This window comes from Pollicipes pollicipes, unplaced genomic scaffold (genome assembly GCF_011947565.3).
Source record: "Pollicipes pollicipes isolate AB1234 unplaced genomic scaffold, Ppol_2.1 Scaffold_2555;HRSCAF=2994_pilon_pilon_pilon, whole genome shotgun sequence".
NCBI lineage: Eukaryota > Metazoa > Arthropoda > Thecostraca > Pollicipedomorpha > Pollicipedidae > Pollicipes > Pollicipes pollicipes.
In genome coordinates, this window is record NW_023596136.1 from 4514798 (window position 1) to 4530326 (window position 15529).

General features: G+C 49.0%; 1 protein-coding gene across 1 annotated transcript in view; it reads left to right on the top strand.

Moving 5' to 3' along the window:
* The window catches only part of LOC119107570 (kinesin-like protein KIF16B), a 46266-nt gene that overhangs the window by 5713 nt on the left and 25024 nt on the right, over positions 1-15529 (top strand). Inside the window, exons 5-6 of the mRNA XM_037231061.1 lie at positions 3601-3747; positions 10970-11142. Of these exons, the coding sequence (XP_037086956.1) occupies positions 3601-3747; positions 10970-11142 (320 nt within the window). The remainder of the gene's footprint in view (positions 1-3600; positions 3748-10969; positions 11143-15529) is intronic.

A 15529-nucleotide genomic window follows, 5' to 3' on the forward strand; every position in this document is an offset into this window, starting at 1 on the left:
TCTCCGGCCAGCACACGGCGAGCCGTGCACGGTGCTTGGTCCTCTCCATTGCCTGGTGGGCGTGGTGGAGACGAAGGAGGACATCGCGGCAAAGACTAGCCGGAATCACGACCCGCACCCCGTAGACGACGAGGCCGCCGTCAACATCCAGAATAGTACGGACTCCCAGTAGGGCAGCAGAGCTAGTTGTACTTCGCGCCGCTTCCGAGGAATCCCGCCTGATGGCTCACGGCGGGCTCAGTGCTTGGGATTTCGGGCGGCGGCTGCTCGGCGTGAGTCGAGAGTCCGGTCTTGAAGCGGCGCGATCCGAGCGCCATCTTTAGAGGTCGCGCTCAGAGCAGTGAACACGGCGTCGTGCAGTGCGTCCGTTACCTCCACGAAGCCTCATCTCCCGGGGCTGGGTCGCAGACGGGAGAGCGTGACAGGACGTGCGAGATGCAGTGCGAATTGCCCTTCTGCCACACGGCAGTGAAGCTGTAGTTCAGCATCTTCTCTCGCACCGTTGATGACGAAAGATGTTGATCGCAGACAGCCTCATCGAATTCAGGATCGGGACGGGCGGTCGGTGATCTACGACGAGGTCGAAGTGTGGCAGGCCGGCCAAAAATATATGGCACTTGCGATCGGCTCACAGGCAGGCCAGGCATTCCAGCTCCACCACCGCATAGCGTGACTTGGTGTCGCTTAGAAAGCGGGAGCCACACTGGACGAAACACCGCGTACTTCCGTGGCTCTGCTGCAGGGCGATATCCAGACCGCGAGTTCGTGTAGAGTCTGTCTGGAGCATAGTGGGCAGCCGCGCATTAAAGAACGCCAGAACGGGTATCGCAAGCAGCACTTACGCTTTAAAGTCCTTAAAGGCCGCCTCATGTTGCACGGCCCATCAGTGGACTGCTTCAGCAGGTCTCGGAGGGGCCAGGCCTCGCTGACATCCGCTGAGCTGTCAGCCAGCTGATAAGAGAGCCCAAGGGACGACCTCAAGTCAGCCAAGTTCTCTGGACGCGGTCTGAGATCGCCCGAGGCTTGACGCCGTCGATCGTGTAGTCCTGGTCCGCGATCCGACAGCCTGAGCAGTCCAGCGACTGCCGAGCGAACTGGAACTTTCGCGGGTCGATCATGATACCTCTCCCGGTAGCATCTGAGGATGGTGACCACATGAGAGAGATGGGCACGGTAGATCGCGTCTTGGACCAGCAGGTCGTCTACGGCCTTGTCGTCATCGGGATGTCGCCGAGAGCGATGGCGGTTGTACTCGTCTCCTGACGAGATCAGGCCCATGAGGACCCTGAGAAACTCCATGTGGCCGCAGGGAGTGATGAAGCAGGTGAGATCCTGCGGCGCGCGCGATCAGGACCTGGAAGTAGCCCATGGCAGCGTCCAGGGTGGTCAGCCACCGCGCGTCTCCGTCGATGGACGCCACTGCGTCATGGGTCGGTCTGACGGGGTAGGCAGCTCTCTCCAACGAACCTATTGATGGTTGTTATGTCCACGACCAGCTTGGCTCCTCCCTGGCGTTTTGCGATCGGCACCATGGCGTGGCACCAATTTGTAGGCTAGTTTATCGGGGAAACGACACATCTTTATTATATTCCTATAATTTACTTGCTATGATGTCTTCAGAATCAGAGGAGTTTATCGCAGCTTAGTAGCTTCTCCTCAGCACAATGCACGTTATCGTTTAGCTCAATTCCCACACAATGTATAAGTGTACAGGCGTGTATATGTACAACAGCAAAAGATCCATGGTGTGACATTTCATGCACATCTGCCCCGCATATACGCAAGGATTGGACGCCCTATTTCCAAAGTTTTTAGTTCGGTGATGAAAAAGTATTAACAGGGTAAATTTGGCTATTTATTACGGTAGCGATATGAACAACCAAACGGAGCAATGTTTGATCTGGTCTGATGTTTGATTATATCCTTCATATGGAACCTGACCTCAGCGAAGAAAGTTTCCGTGGCACAGGTGTACCTGGTTCCCGCTCCAGCTTCCCGCCAACCGCCCATGTGTTTTGCCTTTAGTACGTAGCAGTCGTTAACGACTGGAGTAATTAAGGTGGGTAAGTCAGACTGCGCGTGACGGGCTGCCCCATACGCGATATCGAGACAACAAAAGTGACCCACACACAGTTTTTGCGGGCAGTCTAGATGGCTGCTTGGCGGTTCAGGCAGCAGGTAATCCGAAACATCCCACTGCTACCTGTCAGAAGCAGCCCTGAAAGGCCGAGTGGAGGGGTGGCAGTCTGAGCATCATGTCAACGTCCAATTAGCAATTAATTGTTGAACGCTGGGCGGGTGGATGGAGAGCGCGATACACGAGTGGGAAGCCACAGACGGCACACCGATCCTTGCATTCTTGCCTCCTGTGCCAGCGTTTTACGTGTCTGAGCCGTTGGTGCCAAGGGGCTCGCCAAGCCGGTACCTCCCAGCAGCGCTCGGGTGGCGCCTGCGTGTGTGTTAAAAAGGCGATAGTTTTAGAACCAACTTTTCTGTAATTATCGTACCTAAAAGCTAGCTCAGCACTATCGATTCGAGATAAAAAAGCATCTTGTTAGTACTGTGGGATGATCCTCGCTCACGCAGTTTTATATTACGAGGTCACGAGAGTTCGCAAACACGACTGAAAGATGCAGACGCTCCTTAACGTCGCTGCCGTTCAACGGTGTCTAGTAGCGCATCATTCGTTTGTTTAGGAAAAAACGCTATCGGCCCCCAAACGCGTTAAAGAAAAGTACCTTGTCAAAAATATCACAGGCCGCCATTTCGTGATCGTATCGAGGCGAAAGTTACACCGTGGAAATCAGCACACGAGATTGTAGTAGAATTATAATTGCTTGCTCGGTAGTTAGACTGGTGATGACCTGGCTCGTACCAGTCTTTCTCGCGAGTCAGAGAAGGGTAAATCTTGTCAGTCAACAGCTGCTATGTTCCAGTAACTTTCACTCGCCAACACTCACACCACACCACATTGTCCACGTGCATAACCACAGCATCCCTACGTCGTCAGGTCCATAGAGCGTATTCGCATGCATGACAACAAACAGTGCGCCTTATATACCACTTCCAACGGAAACGGATCCTCATCATATGCTACGGAAATGACGCGATAATCAACCAATGAGAAGCGAGTTCGACATCGTGCGATGAGCCGCTAAACCATCACAGAGCGGGGAACCGCCTGTGATCCCAGAGCTATCTCACGCGACGGGTGGCTAGTGAGGCGCTGAATGCGTCTTTTTAAAGGAAGCATCGAATCGCGTTACGGCTGCTATGTGTAGTTTATTGTCCGACGGAACAGATGGCGTTAAAGGATTCTGAGTGTTTTTTTTCGTCCTCGTGACTGTTGCGGACACCAGAGACCTTATGTCCTTAGATATTTGGAGGTTTTTGATCGCGGTGACTTTTCCTGTACTGAGCAAAAACTTTGTTACAGAGGTAAGTTATTGACACATTCTGATGGGAATCATAGATGGGATTTTGTTATTTGTCACTCGCTGATCATAAAAGGTAGAATGCTCTAGATGCACACACCGGGTCCAGACCCCGGTGCGAACGGGCAGCGCCTGTCAGATGACGACCGGCGACGGTATCCCCCAGGCGAGAGCAGCTGTCCGGCGCCGAGCGGGTCAGAGCGGACTGGGGACGGGCGCCGCCGCCGCACATTCGTCTCGTACCGCGGCTCGGTGCTCACCTGGCTGCTGAAGGACTCGCTCGGCGGCAACTCCAAGACGGTGATGGTCTCAAGTAGGTGACTGCCGGACCGAGCTGGCCTGCGCCAAGTGGCGGCCGGTGGTCCGGAAATAGTGCGCATGTGGTGCATGGCAGTTGGCGGATGAAATACCACGAGTCTTCGATGCGGAGAAAACGAGTGTCAAAAGCCAGAGTGTTAACGTCACCGACAACTGACGCCAGTATGTCCCAAACTGGTGCTCTGTGAGAGTCAAGATCTTGTTCCGGTAGGAAAATCCACTGCAACGATAGAATGGTCGCCGGTCACCAAGGGGGCCACGCAGCGTCGAAGGAAGCTAAGCTCTGTACCTTGCGACCTTCGCGGTGTCCAGGTGACAATGTCTGGTACAGCTGGTTTCAGGAAAGCAAAATAACGCTTGCAGGAAATGTTCTAGATTTAAAGATATTGAGGCAAGCATGATATACGAGAAAATAACCTCACTTACAGCTATTGGTTAGCTTTTAAGCGTCAAAGAGCGTTCTAGACAATATAATTTCAGTATTATTAAATGTGTTCCCTAACACGTCATTGTTTTATTGCGTCGTGGTGCATCTTTATGCCGTCAGAGCCGCTGTCAGACAGGCCGTGATAGAGTGGCCATAACGGGTGGGTAACGTACTTGTAGTACTTCAACTTGCCGAGAGGTGGTGGAGTTGGTTGGAACGTGTTTACCAAACCCGAATACCGTTGGGTATATACCGAATACCGTGTTCTAGCCCTTTCTCGTGGCGTTTTTGCATATTTGTCGGTGAATTTGAATACGTTACCTGTGTTCGCATGCTTGGTTATGGCGCCCAGTCTTAATTTGGTTAAAGCTCGTACCACTGCCCAAATTCCCGTGTTATGTAGTACAAAATGTGATTCATGCCCGAGGTTTGCCCGGAACGCGTTGCATTGCTTGAGGACCAACTTAAGTCCGCTGATGCCAGAAATCGTACTGACTTATGCCATACACCAACGAGTCGATGATCACATTTTTCTTGACCTTGAGCACAACATGGCCGATGGAGTGGCAGCATTCGCACAACGTTTCTGTGCCATCGTGCATGCTTTGATGACTTTGACATATTATGCAGAATTTCGCAGGCGTCAAGCTCAGAAAATAACGGTTTTTGAGGGAACGTTTCAACTTTGAAGATATTGAAGCAAATGTCAGGCATGATGAAATAAGGTTGCGTGTAACTTTTGGCATATTTTCAAGTGGAAAAGAGTGCTCCAGGCAACACAATTTTTCGATTCAGTGAATATGCTCCTCGAATGTCATGGTTTGCTTACAGCATTATACCATGCACAACATTGATTGAGAGCTGGTTGGTGGCCGTTATGTCTGGAAATCGTGCTCACGAACGCCACATATAAACGACACGACCATTATATTTTGCTCGGCCTTGATGGTCGCATGGCTTACGTGATGGCGTTATAATGATGTCAGAATTGTCGAGATGACCTTGAAAAACTCCTCCCAAAGTCCTCTTCCCATGTTCACGGGCGTGTAGCTAAGAAACTAGATGGGCTTAGGTCTTAAGAAGGGTATGGCGGAGAACTGCACCAAAAGGTGTTCAAGAGACCTAAGTTTAAAAGGCTGCTGTAGAAGATTTTTTTAAATGCTTCTAGGGTCGTGATGGCTGGATTGCGTCATTGTACGTTTGGCAACGATGAGAGATATTTGACGGCCGTTATATCTGGAAATCATGCTCATGAACACCAGGCATAGACGACTTGACAAGTATATTCTGCTTGGCTTTGATCACCACATGGATAATGAGATGACAGGATTTGAATGACGTAATTATGGCGTCATGTATGCCTGGGTGACTTTGAAATAGTCTGTATATCTTTGCGAGCGTTTAGGTGAGGAACGAGAAGGGTTTAGGTCCTAAGAAGGGCAGGGCTGTGAATTGCACCAAATGATCTTCAAGATGGTTGATGGCTATTTCATTTCACACCGCCATACAAATGTGGAAGTATGGGAATGGAAGTCAACTTCTTAAAGGGAATGCTCCACACATGCATGGGATTTTAAACTGGGGTAACCGTATTGAAGATCCTTCAATGCATTTCACAGCCCTGCGCGATTTCCACCGTTCCAGTTTCTGAGCTGCACGCGCGCAAAGACGTGCCGACCGTCTTGAGGAGACTTTTTCAAGGTCGTCTGGGCGTCCATGATGCCATAAAAGCGTCATTCAAACTCTGTCATTCCGTTGTCCACGCGGCGATCAAGGCCAGGAAAAATAGAATTGTCGATTGATTGATGCCTGGCGTTCGTGAACGCGATTTCTAGATGTAACGAGAATTTTAGCAGTCTTTTCCGCTTGAAGTACAACAACAGTTATAATTTAGCTTTTGCATGATTTCAGATGCTTGCTCCAATATCTTCAGATGCGGAGCATTCCCTTTTAGGAGCATAATGCCTGGCCTTTAACGTTTATTCAAACACAAAGCTTAAAGCAGTCCTTTTATTTTGATTTTGGTCACCGTGACCCTATAAATTTTAATTGAGGTCACTGACCTTAAATGGCAATCTGTGACCTTTTGCTTAGAACAGGTGTTGCAGAGTTTTACCCTGTTTGACCCTATTTGACCCAAATGTTATGATTTAGGAACCTTAAATTTTGACACAAGTAAGTTCATGTACAGGTCAGTATACCCTGTGAATTTGGTGTCTTTAGCTCTCTTAGTTTCTGAGATGTCAGGGCTCAGATTAACCCCCACCCGACGGAAGGACATTCAACTGGCACCAGGCCGTGTGTTGAGTGAAGATGCTCACCATAGTGCCAGCCACCTCCAGTCTTCTATACCCGAAACATGTCGCAACAGAGGTGGTTAAGGCAGTCGAGCACGTCGACATGATGGCCGGGGTCAGAAGTAACAATGACTTTTGTACAGGTAGGCGGCGACCTGATATGGCGAACCCAGCGAGTCAATCGGGTCTCAGTGAGTTCATCGGCACTATTGCTGTAACATCCCAGAGCGGCCCAGTACCGAAACCGGTATGGATAAGGCCGCAAGATGATAAAAAGACACGACGGTGTGGTTTTGGTGCAATTACCGATCATACTGGTATCTTGTTTATGTGGCATTGTTATATTTGTATTAGTGTGCCAACTCTGTCATTTGTTAGGCAAGTCTGCGTATGTTGTTAGGTTTTTCACAAGATAACAGGTAAATAAGGGTAAAAAATGGGCCGCTGCAAAAGGCTGCCGTAATGCCATGGGCTTTTAAAGCTAGAGACGGTTTGGCCAGTGTCCGCCAGGCCGCGGTCCGCCGCCTTTCAGGTTGTAAGTCGGTGGAACTGTGACGTCATTTCCTGCCGCAAAATGTGCAGTCAAACACTAGTATTGTGAATATCGATGATTTGACAGCATTGTTCAGCCTTCAGGGGCTCCTTGTCTTAATCCAAGATGTAAAGGAACCAAATGACGTTGCCCCTTGAAATGCTGGTCTCGCATAATGATAAATAGTGTCGGAAATGGACTGTCACGCGTTAGACGACAGGGTTCCGAGGCGAGGAAACAAAGTCACTTGCAGATCATTTATAAATTCGCAAGCTGAAAATTTGGGAGAGCTGCAGTGAATTCAGCAACAGCTGATGCAATAACAATGCCAGGGGCGGTGCAATAAAAATGTCGGGCGGAAGACGTGTCGCCTCTATTGTCAGATAGAACGGGACCGGGGTCACCTAGTTTTTATATTGCACTAGCGATTCATCACTATTTGATGTAGCAATCTTCTTGCAGGAAAAATACATTCCTCGCACAGGTTTTAACTATGGGACCCGAATTATCAGTCTACTGAATCACCCTCCTCACATTGGTAGTGTTATATTGATGCAAATGCTGCTTGAGCTATAAAAACGTTCGGCGATATATGCTGTCCCACCACATACATTGCCTTCGTGCCCAGAGTTTATTGCAGGATTGGGAAGTAATTGGATTTTCGCGTGCCTGAAACCTATGAATAGAAGGCACGCTGTAAGGGACAGGTGGAAACCGAAAATGGATCGTAGCATATGTAATGCAATGCAATGTTCTTAATATCTCAGGTACGGACTGCTGTTTTCGTCCGGTTTCGGTGAATTACATTCACGTGGTGTGACTGTTTTTGCCATCGCATTTTTTCAGGAATTTCAGGGTGCCAATAGATGCGATTCTAAAATTGTGCCCACTTCCTCTTCATCGCGCATCATAAAACATTTTGTATATAGGTGCTTTGCATCATATTGTCGTATAATTACTTCTTCACCCGCTTCCGTGCTGAAAGAATTACAATTTGTGATGGCAATCTCTACAGCTTTGAAAAATTTTGTTTTCATAACAGTGTTCAAATGCAGTTTCATCGCGTGTTTAAACGATTATCTTTCAAACAGTTTTGGTGCGATGAAGTTTTGATATCAAATAAAGGCGGGGACTAAACCGGGCTGGGTCGGGGAGCAGCAACCCCGTGGTCCCCCCAGTGTGTTCGGGGCTTTGCAAAAAGTATGGCAAAAGGTCCTTTGCGTTGGCCAAATCCCAATTTACATTGGAAAGATGCGTGAGAAAGGACGGTGCGTGGATTCGCATTAACAATGAGCCGGTGACATGTAACCGTCAGGGGCTCCAGCACCGAACGAGGGGCCCTCTGCACCGTTTCAATCGACGGCCGGAAAGCCAAATTATGGGAATCCCTGTCCTGGTAGAGTATCCTTCAGTGCCGGCCCGTGTGTTGACCCTGTGCCGGATGCCCAGTTCAGAGGGCCTCAGGGTCACCACATCCGCATCAGGACATGATGCATCCCGCTCAGTGTATTATGTCGTCTTCTGAGGCCTTCCGGATCAATCAGGGGCTCCGTGTCTCCGTACCACCACAACAGCAGCTGCTAGGTGCCCCGGGCTGTGACGGAAGGGCCCCTTAGCTATCGTAAAATTTCCTGACTAATATACTTCACACGTGCGATTTAGATGTTGCTTCTCTGTGCAGAATTAGCATTTACAGCGACACGAGCTATCGAGATTACGCCGATGCATCAAAAGTCCGTGGTGATGTACGTGCCAATCCGTTCCGAGTATCAATCTGGAAATCGCTCTGGCGAAGTTTACGGCCGGTATGCCTTCTGCAAAATTATTTCATAGAGCTTTCGAAGTTTCCGTTTTCCGATTCGTGATCGTTTTGTCCGGCTGTTGACCTGCGCCGAGTACTGTTTCCCTCAACAGTGGCCAGTGTATTTGTAGTTGCGCGCAATGTCGCCCGGCCTCATTGAGGTCCCTCCTCGTCCCGACTGACCCCGTGCAGTTGCCCCACGGTCGCCCTGGGGTGATCCTGGGGCGACAGGGTGGTAGCGATGCAGTGCTCTGAGGTGGTGTTGACAAAATACTCGTCCTCGTCCTAAAAGAGACAGTTCCGTAGAGTCATGATTGAAAGAGTATGATATCAGTCACTTATATGTATATATATATATATATATATATATATATATATATATATATATATATATCACGTTTTGCCATTGGATGGTCATTTGAATGTCACTTGAGTCCCGATTGTGCAAGGAATGCGGGTGTCACCATTAGTAAAACATGGATGGATTTTTATCTGGGCCACTTTGAATAAACGGTAGTTTCACAAAGACGTGTCTACTTTTAAGTCTGAACCTTTTAAATGGATGGATTTCCGGGACCCGAGCTCACCCTAAGCAGCGCTTTTTGTGTGGGCCCTGACTCCTCCCATCTGATCGTGCAATGCCGCGAAATTTGCATTTGCGTAATGACCAAAAATGATCGTGCTTTTTTTCTAGGGATAAAATCAGCGCATTTTGTACAATGTGTTCCACAGTGGAAAAACCACTGGTGTGGTGTTAATCGACTTTTTAGAATAAAAAGTCGGAATAGTTGCGAAATACGGGTTAGAATAATTGCGAAGCATGAGCATGGCTTTGGAACATCAAATGGTCTCCGTATGACAACTGGTTTTTGATAACTTCGTTGAATCAGTACTTCCGGATATAATGAAAGTAGATTATTTTCAATATTGCAATTTCCAGCCCATCATCCCCAAAAGAGATTCAGGGCCTTTCTTTCTGATATCAGCTTCCAAACATGTAGCAAAGCATTGACCACCCTATTTTCTTACGGCCAAAGGCTTGTTGAGGCTTCTCTGAAGACCCGTTCGCTCGGCAGCCTTTATCTGCTTTGTCCTTCGGTCGGTAGCCTATATCCACTCTTTCCTTCGGTCGGCAGCCTTTATCCATTCTGTCCTTCGGTCGGCAGCCTTTATCCATTCTGTCTGTCGGTCGGCAGCCTTTATCCACTCCGTCCTTCAGTCGGCAGCCTTTATCCGCGCTGTCCTTCGGTCGGCAGCCTCTATCCACTCTGTCCTTCGGTCGGCAGCCTCTATCCACTCTGTCCTTCCAGTCGATGACATGTCTGTTGGTAAGGTTGTGCAGGTCCAATTTTACTTTCGTGTATACGCACATCGTACCAATGCATTCGAAAATGTGCCTATACTCTTCCACTTATGCGTCAGGCCATGCCATTCTACATCGAAAACAGCCGTTTTCGCGTTTCGGGACACCCTCGATGAGCCACGAGCGATACCAGTTTTCGTTCATCACATGGACTTGAATTACTAGGCTGCTGTTTCGTGAATATCGTCAAATTTCAAAACTTTGCAAAACTATTTGGGAATCAACATAAGTTGGATGCACAAAGCATGCCAAGAAGCTACCTGTTCGACCCTGGTAGGCGTGATTCTTCCTTCACGCCCGCGCTTGAGAATTAAAAGTACGGGAGTCGCGAATAAGCGGGCTATATTTTAGCGAGAAGCGGATGATAAAAGCAGCGGGAACTGCTCAGTAAGTGAATTTCTTTAAAGTAACGACTCCGTGTATTCATTTACTCAGAAAGTAGTTCTGTTACGCAAAGAGATAACGGAGTAACTAACCGTGCCCACCCATGTGGCTGCAGAAACAAAGCTGGCAGTTAAAGCTGGCAGTTTAGTGACGTGATGTGCCAACGACATGACCCGCAAAGCATAACAAAACATATCTCAAAGCAGGCTTCTCAGAAATCCCCAAAGAATAATTCCTTCAGGAGATGATCACGTGACAGGGGCTGAAAATACACGGGCGTGCGTGGATCAGTTGGGGGCTGTTCCAATAAACCTCGCTCAGATTACCCCCTAACGGCTGCAGGTTAAACAGGTTGATGGTTAACGTCTTGATGAAGCTGCCTCGGAGGACGTGACGAGCTGCCGCCGTTTCAGCCGTGTCACCAGCCAGCACGTGCTACAGTGACACTCTCAGCACGCTGCGCTTCGCCGACCGAGCCAGAGCCATCGTGAACCGGCCGGTGGTGAACGAGGAGCCCGGCTCCCGGGTGGTGATGGAGCTGCGCGCGGAGGTCAACAGGCTCAGAAGTCTGCTGGCCCTCAACAAGGTCAGCCGCTGCCCACGGATCTGTCGGCAAGGACGCCGGCCTTGCGAACGCTGAAACGTGCGGGCTTGACGCCTTGGATGTTTTGTGGTGTATGTCGTGTCAAAGTTTTCAGTATTTGTAGATAGAACCGACAGGTGGGACAAGTGGGACGTGTCAAAGTATTCGGTACTCGTAAATAGAACCAACAAGCGGGCATATGGATGATGTCTCTCGTTTCCAACATCGTTCAAGAGGCTTCTTGTGATTAATCAAATAGGTGCATCTGTTGTCTCCATGTAACGTCATAATGATAATGCTCTGTTTTTCCCGATGTAAGATGTAGCTGCTCTCCCTGACATCATCTGCTGGGCACTTTACACCACAGTTTCGGGACGGGGAAAACTTCCACGTCCTAACCCCGCCCCTGTGCTCTGCACATTATCTCCCTGTACTCCCCTGGTGGTCGTACGTTGCACGCCCGGGCAGTCCTTAAATGGAGTGTTCCACATTTCTATGAAGTTGTGAAATGAAATAGCCATCTAGAAGAACTTTTGATGCAGTTCACAGCTTTGCCCTTGTTAAGACCTAAACCCCTCCAGTTTCTGAACTGCACGCCCAGGAAAATGGGGAGAGTATGTCTGGTAGAATATTTTAAGGGCGCCGCGGCATTCATGGCATCATAATAACGCCATTCAAATCCTATGATTCCATAAGGCATGCTGCGATCAAGGCCGACAAAAATATAATGGTCGAGACGTTCCTATCGGGCATATCTGGAGAACACGATTTCCAGATATAACGGCCATTAATTGGCTCTCAGTCAATGCTCTGCAAAGTACGATGACACAATCAAACAATAACTTTTGAAGAGCATATTCACGAAACAGAGCAACTGTGTTGTCTCGAACACTCCCTTCGTTTTAAAAAATACCAATGGTTATAAGTGAGCTTGGAACATTCCCTTCAAGAGGGAACGTTCCCTTTTGAAGATCTTGGTACAAGCATCAGCTATATAAGACAGTAGTAATGGCATTATTGCTCGTAGAAAACCCTGGAGAATGGAGAGATACGTGCGTTGATACTTCTGGGAGCAGGCCGTTAACTATTGGTATGCGGCTAAATGCAAGAGACTGCTCGAGACTACACAATTTCACTTGTAATAGTTATGCTTCTCAATGCGTCATCATTTTATTGGAGTGTTCCATGAGCGTCATGGAACATATGTATGGCGTGGAGGAGCTGCCAAACTGATGGTGTGAAGTCGTTAATTGGAGGAGTTGAGCTTCTGGAGAAGTGTCGTGGTAATGGGCGAGGCGGGTCTTCCAGCTCTCAAATATCGTTGTGTGCACGTGTTTGGGTCCTTTCTCGTAGTGCTCTCGCATATTAACTCGTGGTTTTATGCCGCTTACTTGCACTCATGCTCTAGTCGTTAGCCTCCAAATGGCAGAACCCACCATGATCTGGAGGGAATAAATGCGCCGCATGTACGCACATGTGCAGAACGCCTAGTTTTGTAGTCCCGCGCACAGGAGGAATAGTTACCCGCATAAAAATAATAAATCCAGGAATCTTGAACTTTAACGGCTGACATCCGAATGGCTTTGCGAAGGGGGTCAAAAGAACCAGTGGGAGCCACGATCCAGGGTCTCCCTTTGCCGCGGGAACCAACTGGAACCAGGAACCAAAACTGGGAACCAGGCATATGCCTGGTTCGGACACATGCTTTCTAGTCTTGTTGCTAAGACGCATTCATGTAAGCTTGTGTTTGTGCTAGCATCACCGATCTGCGAGACAGAATTGGCTGACGCTTATGCAGGTGGTGATACTGACATCTTTTTATATTTTTGACGCAAGAGCGTCGTATTTGTTCTCAGACTAGGCGGAGAAATTTATAAAGGAAGTGTTTCTTGTTTGAAGACATTGAAGCAAGCATAAGACATGACGAAATAGATCCACTTATAATCATTGGTATATTTTTAATCGGGAAAGGTTGTTCTAGACAACATAATTTCTCTGTTTAAGAAATATGCTCCTCAATCTGTCACTGTTTGATTACGTCATGTTACCTTGCACAACATTGATTGAAGCCCATTTTGCGTTTGTTATATCTGGAAATCGTGCTCACAAACGCCAGATCTGAATGACTCAGCAATTATATATTTTCAGCAATTATACATTATATTTTTTGTCATGCGACCTAGATTGCCGCATGGCAAATAGAATGGAAGGGTTTGAATGACGTCATCATGGCGTTGTGAATGCCTGGGTGACCTCGCAAAAGTCTCCCCGAAATAGCCTGTACCTTTGCAGGCGCGTAGCTCAGAAACTAGAAAGGTATAGGCCTTAAGACGGGCAGTGCCGTGAACTGTATCGAATGATCTTCATTATCGCAATTTCAGTTCAAACCACACAAATCTGAAGCAGTCGCTTTAGAAAGGAACCTTCTGGTGCTAATCTTGCATCGTTTTAAATTTTGTATGTACACAGGGCTAATGTCCATACCCAACCCCTGCGCGCCGCCTTAGACCGTGCCACGCACCCGACGTTAGGGGAGGGGGGAGAGAAGAGATGGCGAGGGGCTCTTGGAGGGGCGGTGGCCGACCGCTGCGGGCGGAAGGGCCGCATTCGTCCTTGCTGGATCAGTCGGTAAGGAAATGCGGAAACGAAACGTATTTTCTCATGTATAGGCTTGCTTTCTATAACCCTGTTTTCGAAAGCTTTCTGTTAAGTGATATATCATGCACTTATTTCGAATACCTTGATGCGTAAAATGTAGCCTTGTCTCATGTTTACCCATCATTGGTGTGTTTACGTTTGCGAAATAGTTTGCGGTGGTCTAAGCAAGGGTAAATAGCTGTAGAAAACCCTCTAAGTAAGGGCAAATAGCTGCAGAATACCCTCAAAGACTCGGAATGTAGTCAGCGATGCATGCTGAACGCCCTTTGGGTATTTTGAGTTCGCGGGTTGCGAGTCTGTGGGCTCTAATTCGAACCCACGTCCCCGACTGAGGCTGGGTGCGCCCCCATCCCCCCCATCGGGTAATAACTATTGGTCCGTGGTGACTGAGAGCCGGAGACTGGCGGTTCATGTGCGATAGAAATCCCACACAGCCGACCTTGGGAGCTGCGCTTGGTTGGCTGGCAGTCCGACGCCCCCACGCGGCAGTTCCACGTCAAATACACATCCTCACGTCATCGTTACATCACCATCACATCACATCACCGGAAGTCGCCCAACGCCTCTGCACTTGCCCTAGGATTACGAAATGAAATTTGCTTGTCTGTGGTTGCATTACCCGCGGACAGACAGGCTGGCCGACAAGACAAATAGACAGGCAGGCCCGAAAATTGATGAAGTGCACTCGCATGCACTCGGATGCACTCGCAAAACGTATCACCATATACGTTCACAGACGAACCCAAACGAGGCGCAAGCAATCCACTAAGTGTGGCGTTTGTTCTACCGCGACATTATAAACGCGGCGATATGCTTGCTTCCATTTTATCATTTAGGTGTGCCAGATGCATGTATGCGCTAATATCCCCGCGTCAGAGGACAAACGCCGGTGTCAACACCGCGGTATCGACTTAGTGTGCACGCAACGAGGGGAAATGGTAGCTGCCGACTGCCATGCGTCATCAGTTATTGATCGAGTTAGCCCGGGGAACTGCGCGGCGGTTTGGGCGGAGCGCCCTTGGCCCACATAAGCTCCCTACATACCCGCCGGGGCACTGGTTCGGTCGGTGTAGGGGAGTAACGCTCACTCGAGTATTGACCCTGCCGGTGCGTGAGCTCCTGCTCCTTGTCCAGCCCACGCTCTTCCCACCAACCCTATTCCCGCATCCCGCTCTCTTACCACTCTCATCCTCGTGTCATCGGCGTCACCTCATCGGGATCACCAGTGCATGCCCTACCCCCCCCCCCCCCCTCACTTCCCACCTGCGCCCCCGGGCTGATCGGATCCTGGTGGCGGGTCGTGCGGGTCAGTCGCGGCGATCCCAATACACCACTTTCACCAGGGTATCCAGGAGCGCCGGAAGCCCCTAGGACCCCATTCAGGTCAAGCAGCCTGTCGCCTGAGCTGCGGGTTGTCCTTCGCGGGTCTCCGCTTAGGGTGCTCGGCTGTTCGTGGCAGCTTTAAGGGAGTGTCAAAAGAGCCACTGTGACAAACGCCATTGGGGAGATCTCAAAGTCATAGCATACCGTTTCGCTGAGTTCGCAAGATAATAGTTTCATGTTCACGTTTTTGTTTTGTTTAATCATAGCATTTCAAGCTTTCGTAGAATTTCTTACACAAACACTTTTGGAACATTGGTGCGTTACGAACATTACAGAAAACGCACGTTGGAAAAAGTGAACTTTGTGAGCAAGTGAACTTTATTTCTTTCAAAGTGGTGAGCCGGAAGTC